The sequence below is a fragment of the Perca flavescens genome, chromosome 22 (assembly GCF_004354835.1).
Source record: "Perca flavescens isolate YP-PL-M2 chromosome 22, PFLA_1.0, whole genome shotgun sequence".
NCBI lineage: Eukaryota > Metazoa > Chordata > Actinopteri > Perciformes > Percidae > Perca > Perca flavescens.
The window spans coordinates 9,756,873-9,778,535 of NC_041352.1; the positions used below are offsets into that span (position 1 = coordinate 9,756,873).

The 21,663-nt window shown below is 41.4% G+C and overlaps 3 protein-coding genes across 11 annotated transcripts in view; 2 read left to right on the plus strand and 1 right to left on the minus strand.

Annotated features, from left to right (window-relative positions):
- Positions 1 to 20,669, minus strand: zfhx2 (zinc finger homeobox 2). Its single transcript, XM_028569878.1, has 8 exons — positions 20,633 to 20,669; positions 19,399 to 19,483; positions 18,096 to 18,255; positions 17,811 to 17,980; positions 11,048 to 11,206; positions 9,620 to 9,680; positions 4,764 to 8,935; positions 1 to 3,077 (listed from the first exon to the last, which is right to left on the minus strand). The coding sequence occupies exons 2-8, from the start codon at positions 19,477 to 19,479 to the stop codon at positions 2,655 to 2,657; spliced, it is 5,226 nt and encodes a 1,741-aa protein (XP_028425679.1). The 5' UTR covers positions 19,480 to 19,483; positions 20,633 to 20,669; the 3' UTR covers positions 1 to 2,654.
- Positions 12,377 to 16,775, plus strand: thtpa (thiamine triphosphatase). 8 transcript variants are annotated; one of them, XM_028569889.1, is made up of 4 exons: positions 12,377 to 12,653; positions 15,334 to 15,403; positions 15,692 to 16,186; positions 16,311 to 16,775. In XM_028569889.1, exons 2-4 carry the CDS (start codon positions 15,334 to 15,336, stop codon positions 16,409 to 16,411), a joined length of 666 nt encoding a protein of 221 aa, XP_028425690.1. In that variant the 5' UTR covers positions 12,377 to 12,653; the 3' UTR covers positions 16,412 to 16,775. The 8 variants fall into 8 exon arrangements, with proteins under 8 accessions (XP_028425690.1, XP_028425687.1, XP_028425688.1 ...); XM_028569886.1 differs by having other exon boundaries at positions 12,525 to 12,653; positions 15,689 to 16,186; XM_028569887.1 differs by having other exon boundaries at positions 12,645 to 12,691; positions 15,689 to 16,186.
- Positions 19,185 to 21,663, plus strand: part of dcaf11 (ddb1 and cul4 associated factor 11) — a 12,219-nt gene continuing 9,740 nt past the window's right edge. The window contains exons 1-2 of one of the 2 annotated variants that reach the window (XM_028569881.1): positions 19,185 to 19,377; positions 21,277 to 21,502. In XM_028569881.1, coding sequence (XP_028425682.1) covers positions 21,291 to 21,502 — 212 coding nt within the window. In that variant the 5' untranslated portion in view covers positions 19,185 to 19,377; positions 21,277 to 21,290. Of the gene's footprint in view, positions 19,378 to 20,698; positions 20,937 to 21,276; positions 21,503 to 21,663 lie in introns of those variants that run through there. The other variant, XM_028569880.1, reaches the window with a different exon arrangement.

The window sequence follows — 21,663 nt, forward strand, 5'->3', positions numbered from 1 at the left end:
TGCTTTGTTGTTCAACTGATTTTATTTCTTTTTCTGTATATCAAAGAAAGCATAATGGAGACCAAACACAAAAAGGCAGGTACAAGTGAGGAGGAAAATAAGCTTAATCAAAAATCTAACAATTCATAACACTGCCACTATTATTGTTCAATATTCATAGGAATACCATACTGTTTTTGAGCAGAGGTGGCATTTAAAATCATTATGGATCATTAATAATCAAAAACAGTGATGGGTAGTAATGATAAATCGTATAAGTAGTAGTACAGTTATAACAATAGTGATAATCAAAGTGACAATGAAACATAAAAGAATAAAAAGCAGATCTCCATAAAAACCTATCTAGTTTGGACAGTGCAACACCGTGTGTGTGTGTGTGTGCGCGTGGGTGTGTAATCCCAGTCTTGAAGTTAAAGCACTCCAGTCCTTGCTTTACACACAAGATACAGTTTCAAACAGGAGTACAAATTATTACTCATGAAAGGACATTTTACCCTCCTCGTTTCAAAAACCACACCAAGGGACTTCTTAATGTCGTGTTAATGGCTGTGTTCATTTGAAATGTCTGTAGCTTGTGCAAAAATTGTGGACTAGTGCAAGTGCCGTGGGATGTCCTTTACAGTTTGCATTTACGAACACCTCTCCTGCTCTCTGTCGACCTCAAGATTGCTTTTTGGTTTTTGAATGACAGAAAGCAAAGGGAGGATTACTTTGGAATATCAGTTCTTTTTTTAATATATTTCTTTACAAAAGATGTTTTAGTTTTGCATTTTGTTAAAACTATCAATAGTAACATTAATATACAACTTAAATTGAAGGAAAACATCTTTAGTATGTTATGTGTCCTTCAACACAGCACCATCTTATTAGCTCTCAGTCAACATATTTAATGTTTCCCAATTTGCTTTCAAGATTTGAGTATCCATTAGTCCCTTAAGGATAAATAATACCCAACTTTCTCCCTTGTCAATGTTTCCAGATATGAGAGCTCATTTCACAGCACGTACATTACCAGAATTAGTAACTTTGTATCAAAACTGAACAAAACAAGGAGGAAAAAGTATGGGAAACAGCCCATTTCAAGCCCTGTTCTCTTAAAAATTTCTAGAGGCTTGGCTTTTGACCTAAATAAAAATCTGTTACATCAGTTTTTTTTAATTGCTTCTATTGGCATTTGTATAAATATTAAAAGTAAATAAAATGCCTGTCCTGTTTTTTTCCTGCACAGTATTCATGGCAAAGAAAACCGTAAATTTACGAAATCGGGTCTGACCCTCCGTGCCAGGTGATGATGGAATTAATTCACTAACATTATACAAGGGCTTGAATTGATATACCTGGTGGGGTTTCATCTTAAGTCTGTCATACTTCTAAACACACCCACAGTAGGTTAAAACATGTATTCCCCCCCCCCAACAGGTTTGAAGAGCTGCATTTCAAAATGAGATATACACCATTTGGAGGGAAAGTGAAATCCACAGGATCAAAAGGAATTTGTTGTAAAAACAAGATAGTTGGTAATTATGTAATTATAGTCCTTGGCCAAGAGAATGCTGACAACTTTACAGGCAGGATTTGTTATGTTCTAGGTACAGAATATGACATTCAGACGTTTCCCCTAATGATGGATATAAAAGCATTTTGGAACAGAGCTCTCCTTCATTTACATACCCAGGTCTGCTTCTTGCACAACATTATGCTCACACTTAAAGCATGTTTCATTAGACTAGCAAAAATCAATTTGTGATTTATATTAAGGCATCCGACATGCATTAATGTATCTTTCCGTAAAAAGACACTTGCATTAGAATGCTTAAAAACATATCGAACATGTAAAATGTGTCAAAGTGCGGTATGCCAAGATTCTACTTTCCTCAGCCTCTTTTTGCCCTGTCTATTTGGATTGTCGTGAAAACTATGAACATGTAAATGGGGACAATTCAACAGCCCTATTCTCTCTAAAAGTACCTCTTTGTTATTCCAAATGAGTGGACACAACACTCTTCAGATTACACTCCTGTAGCAAATAAAAAAGGTGACCGTCAATACCAGTTCTTTCTCTCCCAATGGTTAAGTCCAGTCATATTATATCCAAGCAATTTTTGCCCTAGAAGTGAAAGTAGGCATGATAAAAACAATTCCACAGGAGAAAACAGAGTTATTTGTGTGATTATTTCATGTTATAATCCCCAAATGTTTCCGGGCCTACCGACAAATGGCCACTTCCAAAGAGGAAACACTTTTGCATCAGTCTTTAGGGTAGCACAGTTCAAGCGAGGCACGTTGAGTGCCTTAACAAATTATAGGAAGGTAATATATAACCACAGGCTTAGGACCAAAAATGTTTGGATAAAGTGTGTGAGGATTGAGGGAGACTTGAGATGTGTTCACCACTTATCAGACAGCAACTGAGTGAGTGCCAAGCAGCATGGAAATAGTCTGCTGTTGTATTGGAATCCAGGTGAACTCTATAGATTAACGGATTTCCAGTCAGTGAAAGGTGAGCGAGGAATAGCGGGTGCGGGGGGAGCCAACTTCAAAAACTTCAGAATATTAGCTTTTGAGGATTAGTGCTCAAATTTGTATATTAAAATCTGAGGAGCCCAAATGGATCCAAGAATAGTCAGTGTGCAGACCAATCCTGATCCGAGTCTTTAACTGTTGCTGGTGGCCGTCGGTGGAGGCGACTCGATAACCATCTCCCCAGAACTGGTTACCAGAGTGGAGTGAGGGACCTGTGAGCCCGGCACAACGCTGCCAGGTCCACCGTTACCCGTTCCGTTCTTGTTGACGAGCGTCGTCGGCTGGCCAAAGTTAGTGGTTCTCAGGGTTGCCAGGTGACGCGGGGAGAAGACGTGGGCCCTCGCTGCAGCTCGGGATTCAAAGGAGATGTTGCAGGCATCACAGCGTCCCGTCAGGGTCTCCTTTGGCACTGGCTGGCCGGCCATTGGGGAAGCTGGAGGCTCAGTAACGGTCAGCTGAACAGGTTTGGGCAGGATGGGACGATTTGCTTTGAGAGCGTTGTACTGCAGGTAGCTTCCTGAACTCATGTCCACCTTTCCACCTGACAGTGGAGACTGGGAATGGGAAGTTGGGGGTGATAGACAGGACCAGAGAGGGAATAAGTTTAATGTCATATCATTTAAAGTTCAAATTTTGTTACAGGTTTGACTGAACCATCTGACTAATATCCAAGCCCTCTATACAACTGCTATATGCACATTTATTTTGGACAGCAATATTTTGTTTTGATTCTATTTGTTTTTATAAAACCTGTGTTCGTGATCAATTGTTTCAATACTCAAAACTAAGCAAATGTAAAAATGCTGAATGTCCGCTGCAGTGTGTTCCAGGCTCAGACACATTTAGCTTCCAGAGGAAAAAGAATGACTTAATAGTGCAGATTCTGTCACAATATTAAGATTTTTTTTTGGACAGAGATTTTGTTTTACAATATGGCAAATTGCATTAAATAATGAACTGTGCTCCACTGCTATGCATGTGTAGAACAAAACCTCAAGTTATTTTAATTACAGTTTGCTTGAAATCATTTCATTTCATTACATTTGGTAAAACTTTAAACAATAAGTGCACCATAATTAGGGTTGGGTACCTTTTTTTGGAATTTTACTATGAAAACATTTATTTCAGTGAAAAAAAAAAAAAAAAAAAAAACATGTCCAAACTTCTCAATTTCACCATTTTGTTATTTAGAAATTGTACACACTAGACAAAATAAATCCCTTACTTACCTCCTTCTCCCATCCCAAACCTGCCCCTACAACCTATTAAATCAGGCTCTATATCGTGGTCCTTTGTACAATACAAGAATTGACACACTGGCACCAAATATATTTTAATAAATAAAATAAGGCTCTAAATAGATTTCCCTGTTCCCAGCGTCGCTACTTCATGGCTCCTCGAGGTGGCGCTCAACACATGAATAAAGGAAACCTAATAAAGTTAACTAATTGTGCTTAGGCTTATTATGCAAGTTGCTGCATAGCACTAAAATGCCCCCAGGCTTATTTTAAGGAAGCTGATAAACACCGAGATGTTTCCAGATTTAAATGTAAAAGAAATTCTGAAATGTTCCAGGTTTATATAAAACGGATAGACACAAAAACAAGTTTGTCATTCTTTAAAAGTTTAAGCACTAATGTCAAAGTTCGTATGCAAAGTAAAAGTTTAGGCATTTAAAAAAGTATGAGCATAAAATGTATACAGGTTTTACATACACAGGTTGCTTTGCCTTTTATAAATAAATGTTTTTTGTGATAAGGTTTCATTGTTGCTGTATAGTTCTGTAATTTTAATTTAAAGACTGAAAAACATGCAGAATTGTGCTGTTTTTCAAGTGTGGACTTAGACGTAGTTTCGATCCATCTACACTGCAGCTCTGAGCATGAGCTCTCTGTCAAACATGCAGAGGAGAGGACAGAGAAGCTAGCAATTACATGCTCAGAAATTTGTCACCAAATGACTTAACGCGGACAGTTACTCAGTAGTACCAAAGTAATGTGGTCGGTACTCTAAAAAGTAAAGAGTTCGGTATCAAACCCTAACCACAATATGATTCCACTCAAAGTCAATATACAATATTGAATTATTGCCCAGCCCTAGAATAAAATGTGCAAAGAAGCAATGGGATTCCAAAAAAGAAAAGAAAGGTTTTCTCTTCTCGGTGACCTGCCTTGCTGTGAATTGCATTAGTCTCTTACTGTATGAACAATAATATGATTTTTATACCAAAGATTTCTTACCATTTTCTCTTGTTGCAGCCTCCAGCGCTTCTCCTTGGCTCTGGTGTTTTGGAACCAAATCTGCACCACCTTGAGTGGCAGGTTGAGCTCGGTGCCGATTGCCTCACACTCCATGGCGTTGGGGTGGGCACAGGTCTCGTAACAGGACTGCAGAATGGACAGCTGTAGGCAGGACAGGTGTGTGCGTGGCCTACGGCTGGACGAGTGGGGCAGAAAGCTGCTTTCTGTCGGGCTTGATTTAGCTACAACCGGGGTGGAGGGGCTGGCCACTTTGGCAGAGCTGGGGGTATTCGGGCTAACTGGTGCAATGCTGGGGGTGGGAGGAGGGGGGATGGTACGGGGAGACGTGTGTGTTGGAAGAGCCAATTGTTCTCTTGATAGAGTGTTGATCTTAATGGGGACCTTGGGGGTCCAGTAGTTGAGCCCATTCTGTTTTTGTGGCACCACTGTTGTGGCAGGAGGCCTGTTGTGGATGGGAGTGGTGGGCAGCTTGGGCACCATGCGGTTAGTGACCCCTGGTCCAGGACCCATCTCATTTTCACTGTCCTTCTCCTCGTCAGTCTTTTCTTCCTCGCTTTCCTCTTCCAGCTTTCGTTTCTGGGCCGGTCGTGGGGCGATAGGGATTGGATCCTTGGGTGGTGCTAAAAGAACAGGCGTGTTGACTTTGGGTGCAACTTTGACCATAGTGACGTTGCTGGTGGTTTCAAGCTTGGTCTTTGGCACTGCAGTAGCACTGCTGCTCACAGGAGAGACAGTGGTAGAGGAAACAAGCTCCTTGGGTTTGATAGGAACTGGGGCTATTTTTTTCACCACGGCCGGTTTGCCCAGCTCCTTTACAGGCTCTCGCTCTGTCTTAATGAGGGTGCGCACAATTGGAGCAGTTGTGATGCACCCAGTGTTATTTGGAGCAGGCTTGTTGGAGAAAATGGGTTTGGAAAGAGGCCAGGTAAATTTGATGAGAGGTTTTCCAACTGCTGCCAGGGTCCCATCGCTGATGAATCGGACCTCGCCCTTTCGTTCCCTCGCCCTCATGTTCTGGAACCAAATCTGAACAACCTTCTTTGGAAGGTGCACCCACTCTGAAATCTGTTCAAACTCATGTTTCCCAGGATTTGGGTCTTTGAAATAGCAGCCATACAGAATGTCAAGTTGTTCAGCTTGAATGATGGTCCTTGAACGCCTCATATCCCGGTACCTTTTTCCTTTGGACTTCCTCTGCTGCTGCTCCTGCTCCCTTTCCTTCGCTCTCTCCCTTTCCAACAGTGTGGCATTCATTTTCTCTGCTGCCCTCATGTAAATACTAGACTTTGTCATGTTGTTGCAGTTCACCAGACTCATACTGCTGTTGGAAGAAGACATGGAAGTAACGGGTTCAGGCTTCACCTGGACTACTACCAGACCTTTGGATGTGGGCCTCAAGCCAAGCCCATCCAGCAACTGTCCCTTCTGTGCTGCAATTTTATCAGCCAGAGATGATGAGGAAGAAGCAGATTTGGAGTTGTTTTTCCCCATGCTGAGATCCAGAGCGGACTCACAGTCACCACCATTGGACAGGTAGTGGGAAGTTTGGCTGTGGGAGGAGAGAGACTGCGAGAGAAGAGAGCTGGAGAAGCGCGTGATGGTTGGCGGGTTAGGAAAGATGGGTACTTTGCTCCCATCAACCACTGAAGGAGTAAGAGAGAGGACATAGGGGCTAAGGAACTGAGTAGAAAAAGGAGCAAGGGACAGGGGAAGTGAGTGCAGAGCACTGGTTGGAATCTCAGCGTGGGACTGTGCACTCGGAGGGTCCCCTTGGGCGTCCAACTCAAGATCCACATCTGGGTCCTGCCTCTCCTTCTTCACCTCCACCTCATCACGCTCAAACTCCCCTTTTCGCTTTTTCCTCTTGGCCCTCTGAGCCCCTCCGCCCTCCTCGTCTTCATACTCATCCTCTGCATCAGATAGAAACACAGTTGTGGAGCGCAAGACCTTTCCTCCAACTGACCCCTTATCACCATGAATTTCCCACTGTGCTTCATCTTTAGCAGGGCTCTCGGGACCCTCCCTCAAAGACCCATTCTGACTTTCCTCATCAGACACAATGACAGAGGTGTATACCTCATTTTCTGAGTCAGAAGTGAGACAGGAATCTCCCTGACCCTCCCTTCCCAAATCTTTCTGTCTGCGTTTCCCTCTTGTACAAGACAAATCTATTGCCTGACTACCTGACGCTTCAACATCATCGTCACCTTCAGCTATAATCAGTGAGCTTTCCTCGTCATCATAGTCATTGTCCGAACTTTGGGCATGCCTTGTAAATCCTGCCAGGCGTCGCAGGTGTTCCAACTCCGACGCCCTCTGCCTCTGTTTTGCATGTCGAGCTTGGCTCAACCACCTGCGTACCTCTTCCTCAGAAAGTCCAACCTCTCTGCCCAGCGCCTCACAGTCCTCATGGGGAGGACTTGCAGCATCAGCCTCACTACGTGACTCAAAGAACGCCCAGAGAACCTCCGATTGGAACTCGGACAGCACTGGAAAGTCTGGATAAATGGATCCCATTGCATTACAATGGGGTCGAGTTTGGTTGTTAGTTAAGGCATTTGTGCTCGGACTGGATTTTGGAGTGCCAAGAGAGCCACAAGGGCTAGTGCCTGATTGTGATTTTTGAGGAGTAGAATCGGGGCTAAGTGTTAGGTTTAAATTTAAAGGACTGAGGCTTGAGTTGCTGGGCACAGATGCAGAAGGCGAGAGATTCTTATTGCGGAGGCTCTTATCTGTGCCCGCTGGGGAGAGACAGAGGCGAGCTGCTTTATCACCTTCCAGGTCCAACTGATTAGTCAAGCTGTCTCCATCTGTTGTGCTATATCCAAGTGCCTTCCCATTGTCTTCATTATTCTCAACCTTCACTTTGCCTTCTATGTTAGGACATTGTGCAGAATCTTTACTGTCCCCCTCAAGTTTATCCGTTTTAACGTTCTCTGTAGTCCGGTTATTCCGGTCCTTGATCTGATCCGAGAACCTCTCTTCAACTGTCTCATCACTGCCCTGCCTTTCCTGTTCTCTCTCACACTTTATAGTCTGTTTTTGCTCTTCCAGGCAAGGCTGTATGTTTGTGGGAACTCCTGCAGAGGGCCACTGGTTCTGTAAGCTGTTAAGTCTTTGGGTTAGGAGGGCTTGCTGGGCTGTGCTGAGACCTACGAATGGCACACACTGGGTTAGGAGCTGGCCTTGCTGGTTCTCTTGGTGCTGCTGGGTTTGGGCTTGGAGCCCATTCAAGATCAAGGGCATGACCATTTGAGGCTGAGGCACGAGCTGAGGCACGGCGGCACCAGGAGCAGCACTAGCCGTGAACAGGGAGGGGAGGAGGGAGTGCGAGAGGGTGCTGGGACTAGATGTGAGGAGGGTGAGAAAGGCTGAGACCGCCTGAGCGGAGGCCACGGGGGAAGTGAGGAGGGAGGGAGCCACTTGTGAAGTTTGAATCTGCTCTCCGTCTTTTGAAGTAGTCCCCATCACAGTCCCAGGAGCAGCACAGTTGGTGGTGGTAGCTAACTGACTGGTTCCACTTCCAGATGTGGTCACAACAGTGTTTAGAGCACTGGTGGTGGTACCTCCCAAAATAGCAGCATCGACTGCGCTGCTTGCAGCATGTGCGAAAATTCCAGCATTTCTGCTGCGGGTCTGGTGCAAGACAGATTTCATATGGCTCTCAAGGGTGATGGCATGATTGTAAGAGACTCGACATGTAGCACACTGGTAGGGCTTGTTTGATATATATGGCCGAGACAGGACAGGAACTGAGGGGGGATCAATGTCCCCACCTTGTTTTGCAGAGCCTGATGTCATCCTCTGAATGTGGGATGCAGAGTTGTAATGAACTTTCAAGGCAGTTTTGCCAGGAAAGGTTTCCAGGCAGGCATTGCATTTGAATGACTGGGTGTTATTGTCAGCTGGCACACCGTTTTTACCAAGTGACTTTTCACTAGCGTCTGGGATTTCTGTGTTTTCAGTTGCTCCTGTAAGTTGATTTCCCTCCTCTTCTGGCTCTGGCTCAGCTTTACCTCCCTCCTGTTCCATTATTCTCGCTTTCTCCATCTCTTTGTCTCCAAGCGTCTGGGTAGCGTCTGAACTCTCACTAGATTGGCAGGGATCTGAACGGACGTCTTCAGCGTGCTTCAGTTGTGAAGATTCAGCACCTGATAAAATAAAAAACACAGATGAACTTTTATGTTCTCGTAAATGCAGGTCTAACTGATAACAGAGGTGCAGATTTGCATACTGAATGTAATGTGTTTATCAGCCCATATCAACCTTTTACCCACCTGCAGACACCCCCACATCAGGGGCAATTTTCCACTGTAAATGCCTTTCTTTGTATTTCCCTTATATCTATCTAATAAAGCGAGACGTATCTGTATGCATGTATGTCCGTGTTTGGGGGCGTGGTTGGTGGGAAGGTAACCTGCACGTCACAGCGCTGTGAAATGCGAGAAAGTCTCAGAGCTGAACCGGGCAGACACAGCAGTTCATCAGACCGCGGTCGGGTTAATTAAGTCTACTGCTAATTTACAACACTAATAACATTACAGTCGCCAAAATACCTTCCTTCTGTAAGTTATTTCGGGGTACAATATGGTTTTGAAGAATTCTACAAGCAGCAATACCACAGGCCCGTTCCAAACAGGCACATTTTCAACGGGCACTGTACTAGTAGCTTTTAATTAGGCACAATTCAATTTCAGTGCAACTTCTCCAGTGTTATTATAGGAACATGAAAAAAAAAAAAAAAAGTGCATGCATGTGTGTTATTACAGTGTTACATTTAGTGATTTTCTTCTCACGATTTAAATAATATTTTAGAGTATTTTTTTCACACTCACCTAAAGATTTTAGAGAACTTATGTCCTTTTCTCCTCCACTGGCACACTGTTTTAGAACAGCCTGTTAAAAGAAAAAGAAAGGAGAGTGTCAGCCAATTCCCATAGCAAACTCTGCAACAGCTCTTTTCAAATGAGCTGAATGCGATGTAGCTTTTGAGTTGCACAGCATTTGGGCGCGACTCATTGATGTGTAGTTGTATTACACATAGCAAGCTTTGCTAGCCTTTAATTTACAAAATTACCCTAAAGGCATAAATTCAGCAGTCTGATCAATTCATCCACCAATAAAAATCCTTCTATTTCTTAACACACTAAACTGTCATAGACCCATTACAAATGTGTTCATTGAGGTGCTTGTTTTTTTTCTAATTTGATTTCTACTCCGCAAATATCTTCACACTGACATATTTGGTGACTGGTTAGTCCAAACTATTAAATATTTAAACTATCAAAATAATGAACACTTACACTAAAGTGCTGACTGCCAAATGTCAATCTGCACCAACAAGTCGTGAACCGAAAAACAAACACCCTTAGTCAAAATTCATGCCACTAATTACTAATGTAAGGCCCAGATGTTAGCTTTCATGCTAAACAATGACAACAACGCTAGCTTAAAGTGATGCAGAGACATTGAACCGCACATAACTTTATTAATGGATTCATAACTATGAATTTTTTGCACCAAGACACTGTAGTTCCAGGCTGGATTAAAAGCTTCTGGAAGGCCTACGACCGCGTGGAAGACCTTCTTGAAACGGCGCATCATTCTGCTTCTAAACAAAAACCATTAAGTCTCCACGCTGTATTCATTTCGAGATATTGAATATGACATATAATGTACCGGACCATTTGTTTATAGAAATCAGTGTATTTTATTTTTAAATACTAAGATATAAATTCTGATAAGCGCTTACCTATGTAACATACATAACATGTTCTAAACTAGTAATAACATATGCTATTACCATTTTTGTTTAATTAAAGTTCCCAATGCATACATGTAACCTGTCTACTTTTCTTTTGTAATGGTGCAAGATGACACATCCGGGGGATTTATAAAGTTATCCATAAGGGACCTTTTCTCATATAACATATAAAAGACATAGAGCGGACTAAGGAACAGAAACAAATTATAATACAGTAACTCAGCAATGAATACTGAAGCTCTTGTGTTTTTATGAGTCATTTTAAATGTTGGAAGTCATGATTACTGTTTGTCTATGCTAATGCACTTATACTTGCCACATCACATACTTTGCATTTACTGCAGAGCTACAGCATTGCAAGGTGTTTGATATTTTGTCCAACCACTGTATATCAGTGGACTCATTAAACATTACGCAGATAATTGATGTACTACCCAAAAGGAATCAACTTCTACCCTTCAGGGAGTGTAGCCTGGCCATACGGCGCAGCCATACTTACAATGTCCAGCAGTTTGTCGACACAAGATGGAAGCACGCTGTGTTGCTCAGTGAGATGTAGAGACAGGGAAGATCTGTCTGTTTGCCCTTTTTGGCATAGGGGGCACAGCCACTCTGCCACTCCATTGCTTTCAGTGCTCACTGTCTCTCCAGACTCCTCCTAACAAACAAAAAATAGATTTTAGATAATCCTACTCATTCTGGAGCGGTTATTTCACACAAATGCATTATAAAATGTGATGTAAGGAAGTCATTTCACCAGATCAAGAGAGGAGCTGCTCCCACCAAGATGAAAGTACACCTTTACTTGTTGGTTGCACACCTTAGCTTGGTGACCAGCACTTATCATGCATTTCCGTGTTTAACTACTTGAACCCACAATCAGAAGCCAGTGACCATACCCTCCGAAAGGTACGTGTGTCTTTTTTAGTAGTAAAACTAATCCTAGATCATTCACAGGTCTCTGAAGTTCCATTTAAAATTCACCATGTTTGGTAGGGACCTTCCCAACATTTTGTCTGCAATAATGCCATTGTTTACATTACACCCTTGCAATTTAAAGGAGTATCCATCCATCCATTTTTTTCAGTAAGTTGTAGATTGCTCTGTTGTAAACTCAAGCAAAAAATCCATAGTTTCATACTTCTTTGCAATCAAACTTTCAACAAACTGATCAGATATAACGTGCACATGCAATATTATAAATGCATAATATTCAAGCTCATCAATCAAAATCATAACATGCACTTCTTGACAATTTACAATGACTATACAGTCTCTGGAACCACTTAAACCCCCCTTTCAATTTTGACCAATACAAGTAAAGTGGCCAATACATTAAATATGATCTGAAATCATACTGCATATACACTCGACGTGCATGATCAAATAACTGTTACTCCCACGCAGTTTTAAGGAATTCAGAACAGATTACTAGTCTGGATGTTTACCACACAGCTTTGATGTACTTTTCTGCAAGCATTCATGATCCAAGATGCAACCAAGACTGCAATCCATGCCCATGAGGGGAAATACTAACACAGCTACAATCCTGACTTCCTCGTCAAGCCAATTAGCAAGCTAGCAGGCTTATATGACCAGATATTTCGACAAGTCTATATCTGCAGAGTATATCATGTTTAAAAGCTCCTCGTCCCGCGTTTCATAATTAAAAGCCAAGCTATAAGCAGATTGACGTCTCTTTGCTCATAGTTGGCTAATTAATGAGCAGTCTAATTAGCTATGCCGACCAGAGACGAATCAATTAGCTAGCAAGCTAGGTTGAGAAGCCCCCCCTGTAACGTCGCATTACAGTCGTGTTTCTGGAAATGCTCGTTAGCTGTTTAGTTTACTGAAAATAACCCCGCAGTGATAGCCAGACACTTCTCCGAAACTGCAAAAGACAGGGCATGCGTATGCATAATCTCGTTGCTGGCTCTCGGTTAAGGCTGGACGGTCATTAAATTAATCAACAAAAGGGGGTTGAGCTAATAACAGTCGTGTCACTTTGCTAGCTAGCCTGTTAGCAGGCAGAGATAATTAACCGCTCCTCAAACTGTCTCCAACTGGCTAGTCTCTCCACTCCCTACAAACTCTGCCTGGTCCAGGTGGGAACTGCAGCTTACACCGACCGAGTTCACCAAGGGTAGAAAATACTCTCACTGGGCATTAGATCACAAACCACGGCCTCGAGTTATTTCCTTACCCCTCTGATTGTGGGCTGCCAATCGGGCATGTAGTGTTGCACCGCCCGCCGCCTGCTGCTCAACAGGGCAAATTGAGGCCTAGCCGGACTAAAGCCATTTAATTAATGAACGTGGGCTCCGTTTACAGATGTGTTAGAAAACACTCGCACCCCCTCCTCCCTCGCCGCCCAGCAGACCCCCTTTTGACGCGTCCTACCGTTCAAATCCATACCTTTAATACTTACGGTCCAACACATGGCCATTTAAACTACCATTTTAACAGCTTCAAGCCGTAATTGGCGAAAAAATTAAACGCTAAAAAGCTACTTGAAGCGGAGTACGTGCGCCGCTGTCGCCTCGACGATGGGGGTGGTGTAGGGAGAGCAGGCGAAAGAGAGACGAGAGGCAGAAAAAGTTTGGGATTTAATGTTGGATTTCTATAAGGGATCTGATTAGTATAGGGCACAATCCGTCGTTTGCTCGATCCTCTATCAGTCGCAGGCCACTATCCCCGCACAAATCAGCACAATTAACCGATCGCGAATGACGTTTAATTAAGTTCAGAGCAATTAGCTAATGCGTTTTTACCTGCATGGTCGCCGCTCCAGCACGCACGCACACACACACGCTTCCTCTGTGGCTCCTCAGAAGTGAAAAGTTTTCTTGCCTGCCCCCTCTCTCTCTCTCTCTCTCTCTCTCTCTCTCTCTCTCTCTCTCTCTCTCTCTCTCTCTCTCTCTCCTGTTCTCCCCCTCCCTTCATTCGCCCTATCCCTCTCTCCTTCCCCTCTTCCCTCTTCCCTCTAGTAAACAGACCACAGCTCCCCCCAAGGCTGATTGCTGACATTCAGAAGGGGCAGACACGGCTATCAAATCCCTTATGTAACCCCGCAGATATTAGAGATTATTAATGCATGTTGAAACGTAGATTCCTTATTGAACATTGAACATAAGAAAAGAAAAATGCACGATATATAATTATGTTCTAAACAAGTAGGCTACGCCAATGCCTAGATTACATGGAAACCCCTTTTATTTGATTCCCTTCCGCGTTTTTGCATTAACAAGGTGAATAAAAAACGAGTCCCCATTCTGCCAACTTGGATTGTCACAAAGAGTGTGACGAGTTAATTAAGGTTAAATAATTGAGACATGACCGCAGAGGCTCTACTCAGCACCGTGCGCGCGAAGTATGACACGCTTTCAATCAAATGATAGGTGTGGCGCACACCAATAGTCGAGTATGTGGAATAAATATTTATGAAGCAGAGGGGATTAAAACTGCACCATCTGTATGCCATGGATGTATTATGCCCCTGCGTTACTGGGACAGGAAGTGATGTCCCTGAATACACTGATAGGTGTCTTTAATTGCGCCTGTGCAAAAATAAAATTCGCTGACGTGTTAGGGGCCGGACATCCACGACCATGGTAGGGCTTTGCTCCAGGGCTGCTCGGATTGATGTGTCGCTCACGTTTTGAAGCTAAATTATTTGGATAGAAGGACTTGACTTGTGGTGACTTTTACAACTCTGTGGTTCAGTTGAGATTTTGACTTGTAGTTCGCGTGCTATGAGTCAGCAGCAGTTGCTTGGACTGAATCTTTCGTTACTGATTATTAATGACACATGGTGCGGCTACAGTAGCTACTGCTGTACTGCTATTACTCTATAGTTGTTGGGTCAACAATAACAGTTAACAGTTTTGAGCATTTACGGAGAGTTTACAGTGGGGTTTGGAAATAAAATAATAGTCTACTAAACAGAATAACTATAACATTTGCAAAAGAAACCAAGCTAAAAAAGTGACAACCCTGAGTAAATAATGGTTAAATGCAGTTGTGGGAGAAGTAAGCAGATCTTTTACTTTAGTAATAATAAAACAATTTAAAGCTATTCATCGTAAAGTACTATAGTAGTAGTAGTAAAAGTACAGAGGTACAGAAGGAGTTTATAATATTATTATTATTATTATTATTATATAAATACTATGTATGCAATTATTATATTAGATTATTATTATTATTACTGGTGCATTACTGTGTAAGATGCATTTTAATGTAGCAGGTTGGACTGCATCTACTTGTACTTTATAGTAGTTTTATTCATAATAATGCATAATATTTTTTTATTTTGTATGTACAATTGTAATCTGCAGATCAACTTGTAACTAAAACTGTTTAATAATTCAATTGGAGTAGAAAGTACAATATCCCCTCTCAACCGTAGTCGTTAACTAAAAAAGTATATAAATGGATGAACTCAAGTAGAGTACCTCAAAACTGTACTGTACTTACTGCATAGAACTTAATTAATGTACTTTTCCAAAATACATAAAAAGTATAAAAGAGCTTTTAAAATTTGACTTGATGTTGAAATCTTGACTAGGCGTTACAATAAGGGATCCCTGTTACTGTGTTTTGTAAAGTGTAATATATGGCCAATGCCTTCTTACTCAAGGAAAAAACACATTCTTATATCAAAACCAACACCTGCCTATTAGGTTACTTACTAAAAAGATGAATATCAGTCTTAAAGCTTACCGTTTTTAGCTGGATTTGTAATCATACAGTATTGTTGGTGTTGCTCTTACTATGTCATTTCAGATGAGTGTGGAAGTGGAAAGAAAATTTGTGTGCAATGCCGACACTCTGAAAACTCTGGAGAAGATCGGGGGTACGTCTTTAATTTGTCTAACACATTTACGAATGGGTAAATTTAGAACTGAGGCATTTAACTGAATGCTGTGATCCACATCAACTTCTAAAGGGTCACTGAAGGACTTCATTTAACAACACTAATTGCTGTGGTTTGCTCTGTAACTGAAGTAACACTGGCCATGTGTCTCTTGATAATGATGAAGTTCAATTGTCTGTATCAGTCTCGTTAGTATTTTTTTTATATTTATTTATCAATTTTTAAAAGTCATCTATCTCTCTTCATCCCACTTCTTTTACCCAGCAGTGTGTCTTGGCCAGCGTCAGTTTTGTGACCAGTACTTTGACACCCCCAAGTTTGAGCTGACTTTGAGAGACTTGTGGCTGCGTAAACGTAAAGAATGCTGGGAGCTAAAGTGCCCAACCGCAGTCAACGGGACAATAGAGACGTCTGGAGAACAATCTAAAGCGGCAGCATTGTGTTCCCGCTACAAGGAGATAACCAATCTACCTGAAATTCAACTGAGATTGAAAGAGGTTCTAAAAGATGTTTGTAATGACAGAGAGACAGAGACAAGCCGCTCACAGGAGGATGAGTCCTGGCTGAGCAAAATGAATCTGGTGTGCTTTGCAGAGTTTACAACAGTGCGGAGGTCATTCACTTTAGAGGAGGAGGGGGTGCAGATAGATCTTGACCAAGCTGACTTTGGCTACAGTGTGGGAGAGATAGAGGTCCTAGTTCCAGAGGGAGGAGATGTGCAGTCTGCCTTAGAGAAGATCGAAAGAACGGCTGGAATGCTGGGTAAGCTCAAACCTGTCAAACTGCCCGACCCTTCATATAAATAACACGTTTAGTATCATTAACTATATTCATCAAGTAGGATATCATATGCCATTCTATAAATATTTGTTCTACTTCTTCACAGGTCTAACTGGAGATCAGCGAGTTGAAGGAAAAATGAATGTTTACCTTAAAAGAAATTACCCAGAGCACTATGCAAAATTACTGAGTGAACATGTTCTGTAGGACATATTATGCACAGTCTGTAACACTTGCACCCAAATAGATTTTAAGATGTACATAGTCATATCTGTAAAATAAGGCATTGTTTATTAGAAAGCCTAATTTTGATTAAAATGTTGTTTTTTTTAACTTAAAGACTCACTGTATCAGCACGGTAGAGACCTTAATATCTCATATTTCCTGAATTAGAAACTTTAGAAAACAGCAATAGGCCTTTGAAATTAACATTTTCAGTGTGATTAGTGTCCTAATACACCCCATGCAACAGTTATGTTTTTTATCTGGCTGTATTAAGGAGCGTGTGAGAGGAGGTGTGAATACTGGAAATAAACGGTGTGCCATACTGTCGATTTACCATTACTGATGATCGTTTTGTACTGTGTTTTTATTAAAAAAGAAAGATGATTAGACATATTGGAAACTTCCAGATAAGGAGCTGGTGACTCTGTGTTTAACCTTCAGCGCAGTGGATTTTTCTTGTTGTCTATAAACAGATTATTTAGGCGTGCAAATATGGTGGCCCCAGGTCTTACATCATCAAGCCTCCCGCATAATCTAACTTTCTGCAGCTCTCACTATTCACATTTCAATAATTTGAACTATAAAATGGGAATTAAGTAACTTTTGCATTGCAAGTAACAAAGGTGTCCCCTTATTCTGAAAACAGTTTAATTCCAAATTGGACTAATATATCAGCTTTACATTATTAAAACATGAAGGACTTCTCCGTTGAATTATAGCGTATGTTAGGTTTGAAATCGAATAAAGATCAGCAAAGTGTTCAATGCAAAAATGTAAGAATTATCAAAATAACCTGTGCAGCACAAAAGGAAAATTAAGTAACTTCTGCATTGTAAGTAACAGGGGGGTCCCCTTATTTTGAAAACAGTTTAATTCCAAATTTTGGCCACACTCTCTACTGTGCAAAGGTTTGCTTATGGATATCTTGTATGTAGGATGGGTAATAATGAAACCATTCAGTTGATACTGCATGATTGTGCCAGTGTAATACCTATCCTTTTTGTTTGTACAACAAGAGAGGTATCCTGTAATCACGACAAAGCATCTAGTTAAAATGAGAGAATAATCTAGTTAAATTGACAAAACCTTTTCTTTTTTTACAATAGCAACAGATGTTTTCTCATTATGCGATAAGTTAAAAGCGGTGATGCCACTGTTATGCTGCAGAAATAGATGGAAGCACTAAATGAACTGTTTTCATTTTTGCAGCATGCTCTTGTTAAGCGAGATAGAATAAAGTATGCAGACACTGCAGGATTTTATCTACTGCTGGGTTTTCATCTATAAAAAAAAAAAAAAGACTCCGTCGTTCATTCAAATGACCACAACATTACTTGATTCCTCCATGAGAGAGAAAGACTTGTAACAAAAGATGAGTTACCACTTTCACACGTTGATCATCATCTTTGACTTCAGGCTGTGACCAATCAGTCGGGGGTGACGGAGGGGGTTTCTGAGAGCTTGAAATTAGCCCTCCGACGGATTGCTCTGCTGGTCTCGTTTCTACTGTACCAACAGCAGCACCTGTTGTGGGCAGCTTTGTCTGGACACCTGTGATGCACACACACAATAACAGATTGCATACAATATAGAGTAATGTGATACATGGGTAAGGGTAAGCATTTTTACACAGAGAGCAATCATCAGTCATTGGAGAGACACACACCCAGGCTTCTCCTGTATGTCAATGTGCGCTGTGACAGCTGGGTCCCCAAAGTCCTCGTCCTGATCGCAGGAAGACTACACTGGACGCCAACTTCATGCACGACCACTGAGTTACACTGACAGGCCACATCTGCTCTTTTTAAACAGAATGCAGCTGCCTCCTTTATAAAAGACAAAGACACATATGACACAGTATGTATGATTTTGAAAGCAATACCGTGCAGCCTTCATAGAAACCTTTTGCTGGTAATTGTTTACAAATTATTAACATAGAAGTGTCATGGCATTTACAAAGTGATTACTTAGTGTGTAAACAGCCAGATCTTAAGGAATTATTAGACCGATAAGAATAGGTGAGTCAAATTTTGTCTATGTGTTCAGGGTTTAATATGCCATGTTGTTTTTTAGCAACTTTATTTGGCAAAGTCAACATACAGACAGTAAACAATAAGACAAATAAGAAACAAGGCATACATACCAAATATGTACATTAAAAGACTAAAAAAGTTAAGGAAAATAGACATACACACACACACACACATTATATATATATATATATATATATATATATATATATATATATATATATATACACACACACACACACACACACACACACACACATATATACATACACACACACACATATATACACACACACACACACATATATATATATATATATATATATATATATATATATATATATATATATATATATATATAATTGCCTTCTTGCCTTCTTGTTTTTAGGTGTGTGCCATATTAATGGGGTTCTTGATTAAAAAAAAAAGTCCAACGTTTAGCTTGGAGTCCGTCCATTTGTTTTGTGAATGTGAAATTTTCCTAATTATACAATTACCTGTACAACAAAAATATTTCTATGCTGTTAATCAATACGTAAAACGTCACAACCGGCCTTGCGTAAGAGTTACGTCCTACGCTCCTCTTGCAGGGTTGCAGTTCAAAGCATGTTTCAAAAAAAAAAAAAAAAAAAAAAGTTCAAAGCATGTTCCAAGCATACAGCCACAGCCCCTAGCTGCACAGGTCACTTAAAAACAATAATTTAACAGACAAAAAAAAATCCCAACCAAAGTATCCTCATTTAAACACAGGAGACGAACGTTCGGTTGCTTTATATCGCTGTGCTATATGCACCGGAGGTAAATACACAGTAGCCTTTAAGTTGACTTCACCAGGCAGTGTTAGCTAACACTTTGAAAATCCCACCCACCTACCCACACCAGGCGGTGAACTGCACGGAGAAATCTTTGGAAACTTCGGTCAGTAAAAGGAATACTCACATGCTTACGCCCTGTTGGGCTGCCAGGATAAATGGAGGGCATTGCGTCAGCCTTCAGAACCAACTTTTTGGCAAAACCCATTGACCTTTGAAAGAGATTCACGAAACAGTCGTTACTAAAATGTGCACCGCATATACGGATTCTCACTGTATTTGAAGGTCTGAAGCGTTGTCTGTAAATAAAGTCCATCCATATCTGCTTCAGCAAAGGATCCCTTGGCAGATAGTGAATGGAAGCTCCTGGTTCTGGTTTGCACCCTAAAACAGCACAGTCGGACATATTTAAAGCAATTTCCAAAGTGGCCACCCCATCCAAAATACCTTTACTCTGTGCGGAACACTTGTGGGCACTTGCGTGTAATAGCCTATGCATTTACAGTGTTTACATATTGAACCATGATTGGCGTTTTGTGATGTCACACATCTGCATGCGCACATCGATCCTAACCTATTTCTAAAGCAGAGAAACACCAACATTAGTGTAGGCTTATCTATCAGTTGCTTATTCAAAACATCGAAGAGGACGTAAGGATATGACATAATTTGAGTAAAGCGGGCCTTAAAAAAAACTTTTGAACACTGACACAGGTGATTTCAGTTATTCTGCTCAGGTTGAAGGTGGACTGGAGCTTAGATGGGAATTTATTAGGTCACACATATTTTCTACCAATAAGAATGATGCTATCATTTGTCCTTCCCTTATATGTGCATCAAAGCGAACAGGAGACTCAGAGAGATGGCAATCACACCCACCCACACAGTCCATGGGAAGAGGTCTAATCAACCAGATTAACTACCTGTGTTGGTGTTCAGGGCCTTTGATGTGGTGAGCCATCGTCCAGCATTATTTAATGACTGGAGTGGTAATACATGTAATGATTTACAGGTTTACACAAGAATATGCACCATGTAGATCGTCAACACAAAAAGTAAATAGCTTAAAACTAGAGTTGACTCAGGACTCCTTTTTAAATCAGAGCCAGCAGGGTGAGGTATTGGATCGATGTGTCATGAGGCACATTCCAGTTGTTGTGCTGCAGTGGAGTAGCCTATATTCAAAATTTTGGAGAAAAATAATCCAACAACTGTGGCTGCTGAGAGTGTGAATTTGTTTTTATTACTTTGTGTAGGCCTAAAGCATGTTTTAGGCTACATTGGTTTTAGTTTTTTTTTTAATATACGTATATGTGTAGTTAATAATAGCCATAGTTAATTGTTAAATTGTTAATACTTACTGTTTATAATTTTCAGTCCGCGGAGCTGGCAGGTCGAGCGATAGCGCGACTGATCACGTGACGGCGAAAGGGCAGGGGCACGCGCAGGGTTTTTTCACACTTTTGTAAACAACATGGCGATTCAGTGACTGGCCCCGCTAGCCACTGATTAAACACTGTGCTGTCAAATTGCAGCTGTTTTGCGTTATAAATGTAAACGTTAGACCTTGCGGAAGTTACGCGTCGGGCACATTGTTAAATTCGCACCGAAACGACAAAGAGCTGCACCGACGAGCTGTCAAGAAGAGCGTTTGACAGTCAAACGGTAGCTAATGTTACTGTTAACGTTAACGTTAAGTCGTTAGCATTCTTAGCTAGCTCAACAAAATCAACCTCTGCATCTTAATCATGATGAGCTTAACGAGCAGAACAAATATGGTGGTCGATTTCTTTGCATGTAGTTTGTTGATTTGAAGAAGTGGAAGTTTAATGATTTGAGCTATAATGACTTGAATTGATGTCAGTTTAGCTAATGCAGCCACCTAACTTCTGTTTCACCATTCGCTTTCTCTTCATCTGTCTATACACACACTGCATTGTTGTATTTACTTCCCCCAGGTAAACCTAAAACTGTTATTGAATTTCCAAATGATTCTCCCTGCCAGGCCCCTTTCAGTCTATGGGCTCTCAGTCCAGTTCTGGGATGTCTGGTGGAAGGGGCTCTTCCAGTGGCAACCCAGCTGATCAACCTGAAGGAGCAGAATCAAACCAGAGCAGCAGCAGCAGCAGCAGCCGAGGCCGCAGGACGGCTGACAGGCAGCACGGAGACAGACAGCCAGCATCAGAGGAGGACGTTGACTTAGCTGAAGTGCTGGCTTACCTACTAAGGAGGTACATTTGGTGGATTTTGTAATTTAAAAATACTGGCATTGATATTAAAACAACAAATTCCTTGTGAACTTAGCACTTCTGGGCCCAGTTTGTTGTTTTGTGGTGTATTGTTTTATCCATGTGAACAATGTCTCCAACACCAGTCCCTGTGGGGATAGCTT

What these genes read in the sequence shown, in the direction of transcription:
- thtpa (XM_028569882.1), top strand. Translation starts at nt 15,322, where the DNA reads ATGTCATTTCAGATGAGTGTGGAAGTGGAAAGAAAATTTGTGTGCAAT. An exon ending in AACTCTGGAGAAGATCGGGG is followed by an intron (nt 15,404 to 15,688) that starts GTACGTCTTTAA and finishes TCTTTTACCCAG; the next exon opens with CAGTGTGTCTTGGCCAGCGT. An exon ending in AAGAACGGCTGGAATGCTGG is followed by an intron (nt 16,187 to 16,310) that starts GTAAGCTCAAAC and finishes ACTTCTTCACAG; the next exon opens with GTCTAACTGGAGATCAGCGA.
- zfhx2 (XM_028569878.1), bottom strand. Translation starts at nt 19,479, where the DNA reads ATGGGTTTTGCCAAAAAGTTGGTTCTGAAGGCTGACGCAATGCCCTCC. An exon ending in GACATACAGGAGAAGCCTGG is followed by an intron (nt 17,981 to 18,095) that starts GTGTGTGTCTCT and finishes TGTGCATCACAG; the next exon opens with GTGTCCAGACAAAGCTGCCC. An exon ending in GGCTGCAACAAGAGAAAATG is followed by an intron (nt 3,078 to 4,763) that starts GTAAGAAATCTT and finishes TCCCATTCCCAG; the next exon opens with TCTCCACTGTCAGGTGGAAA.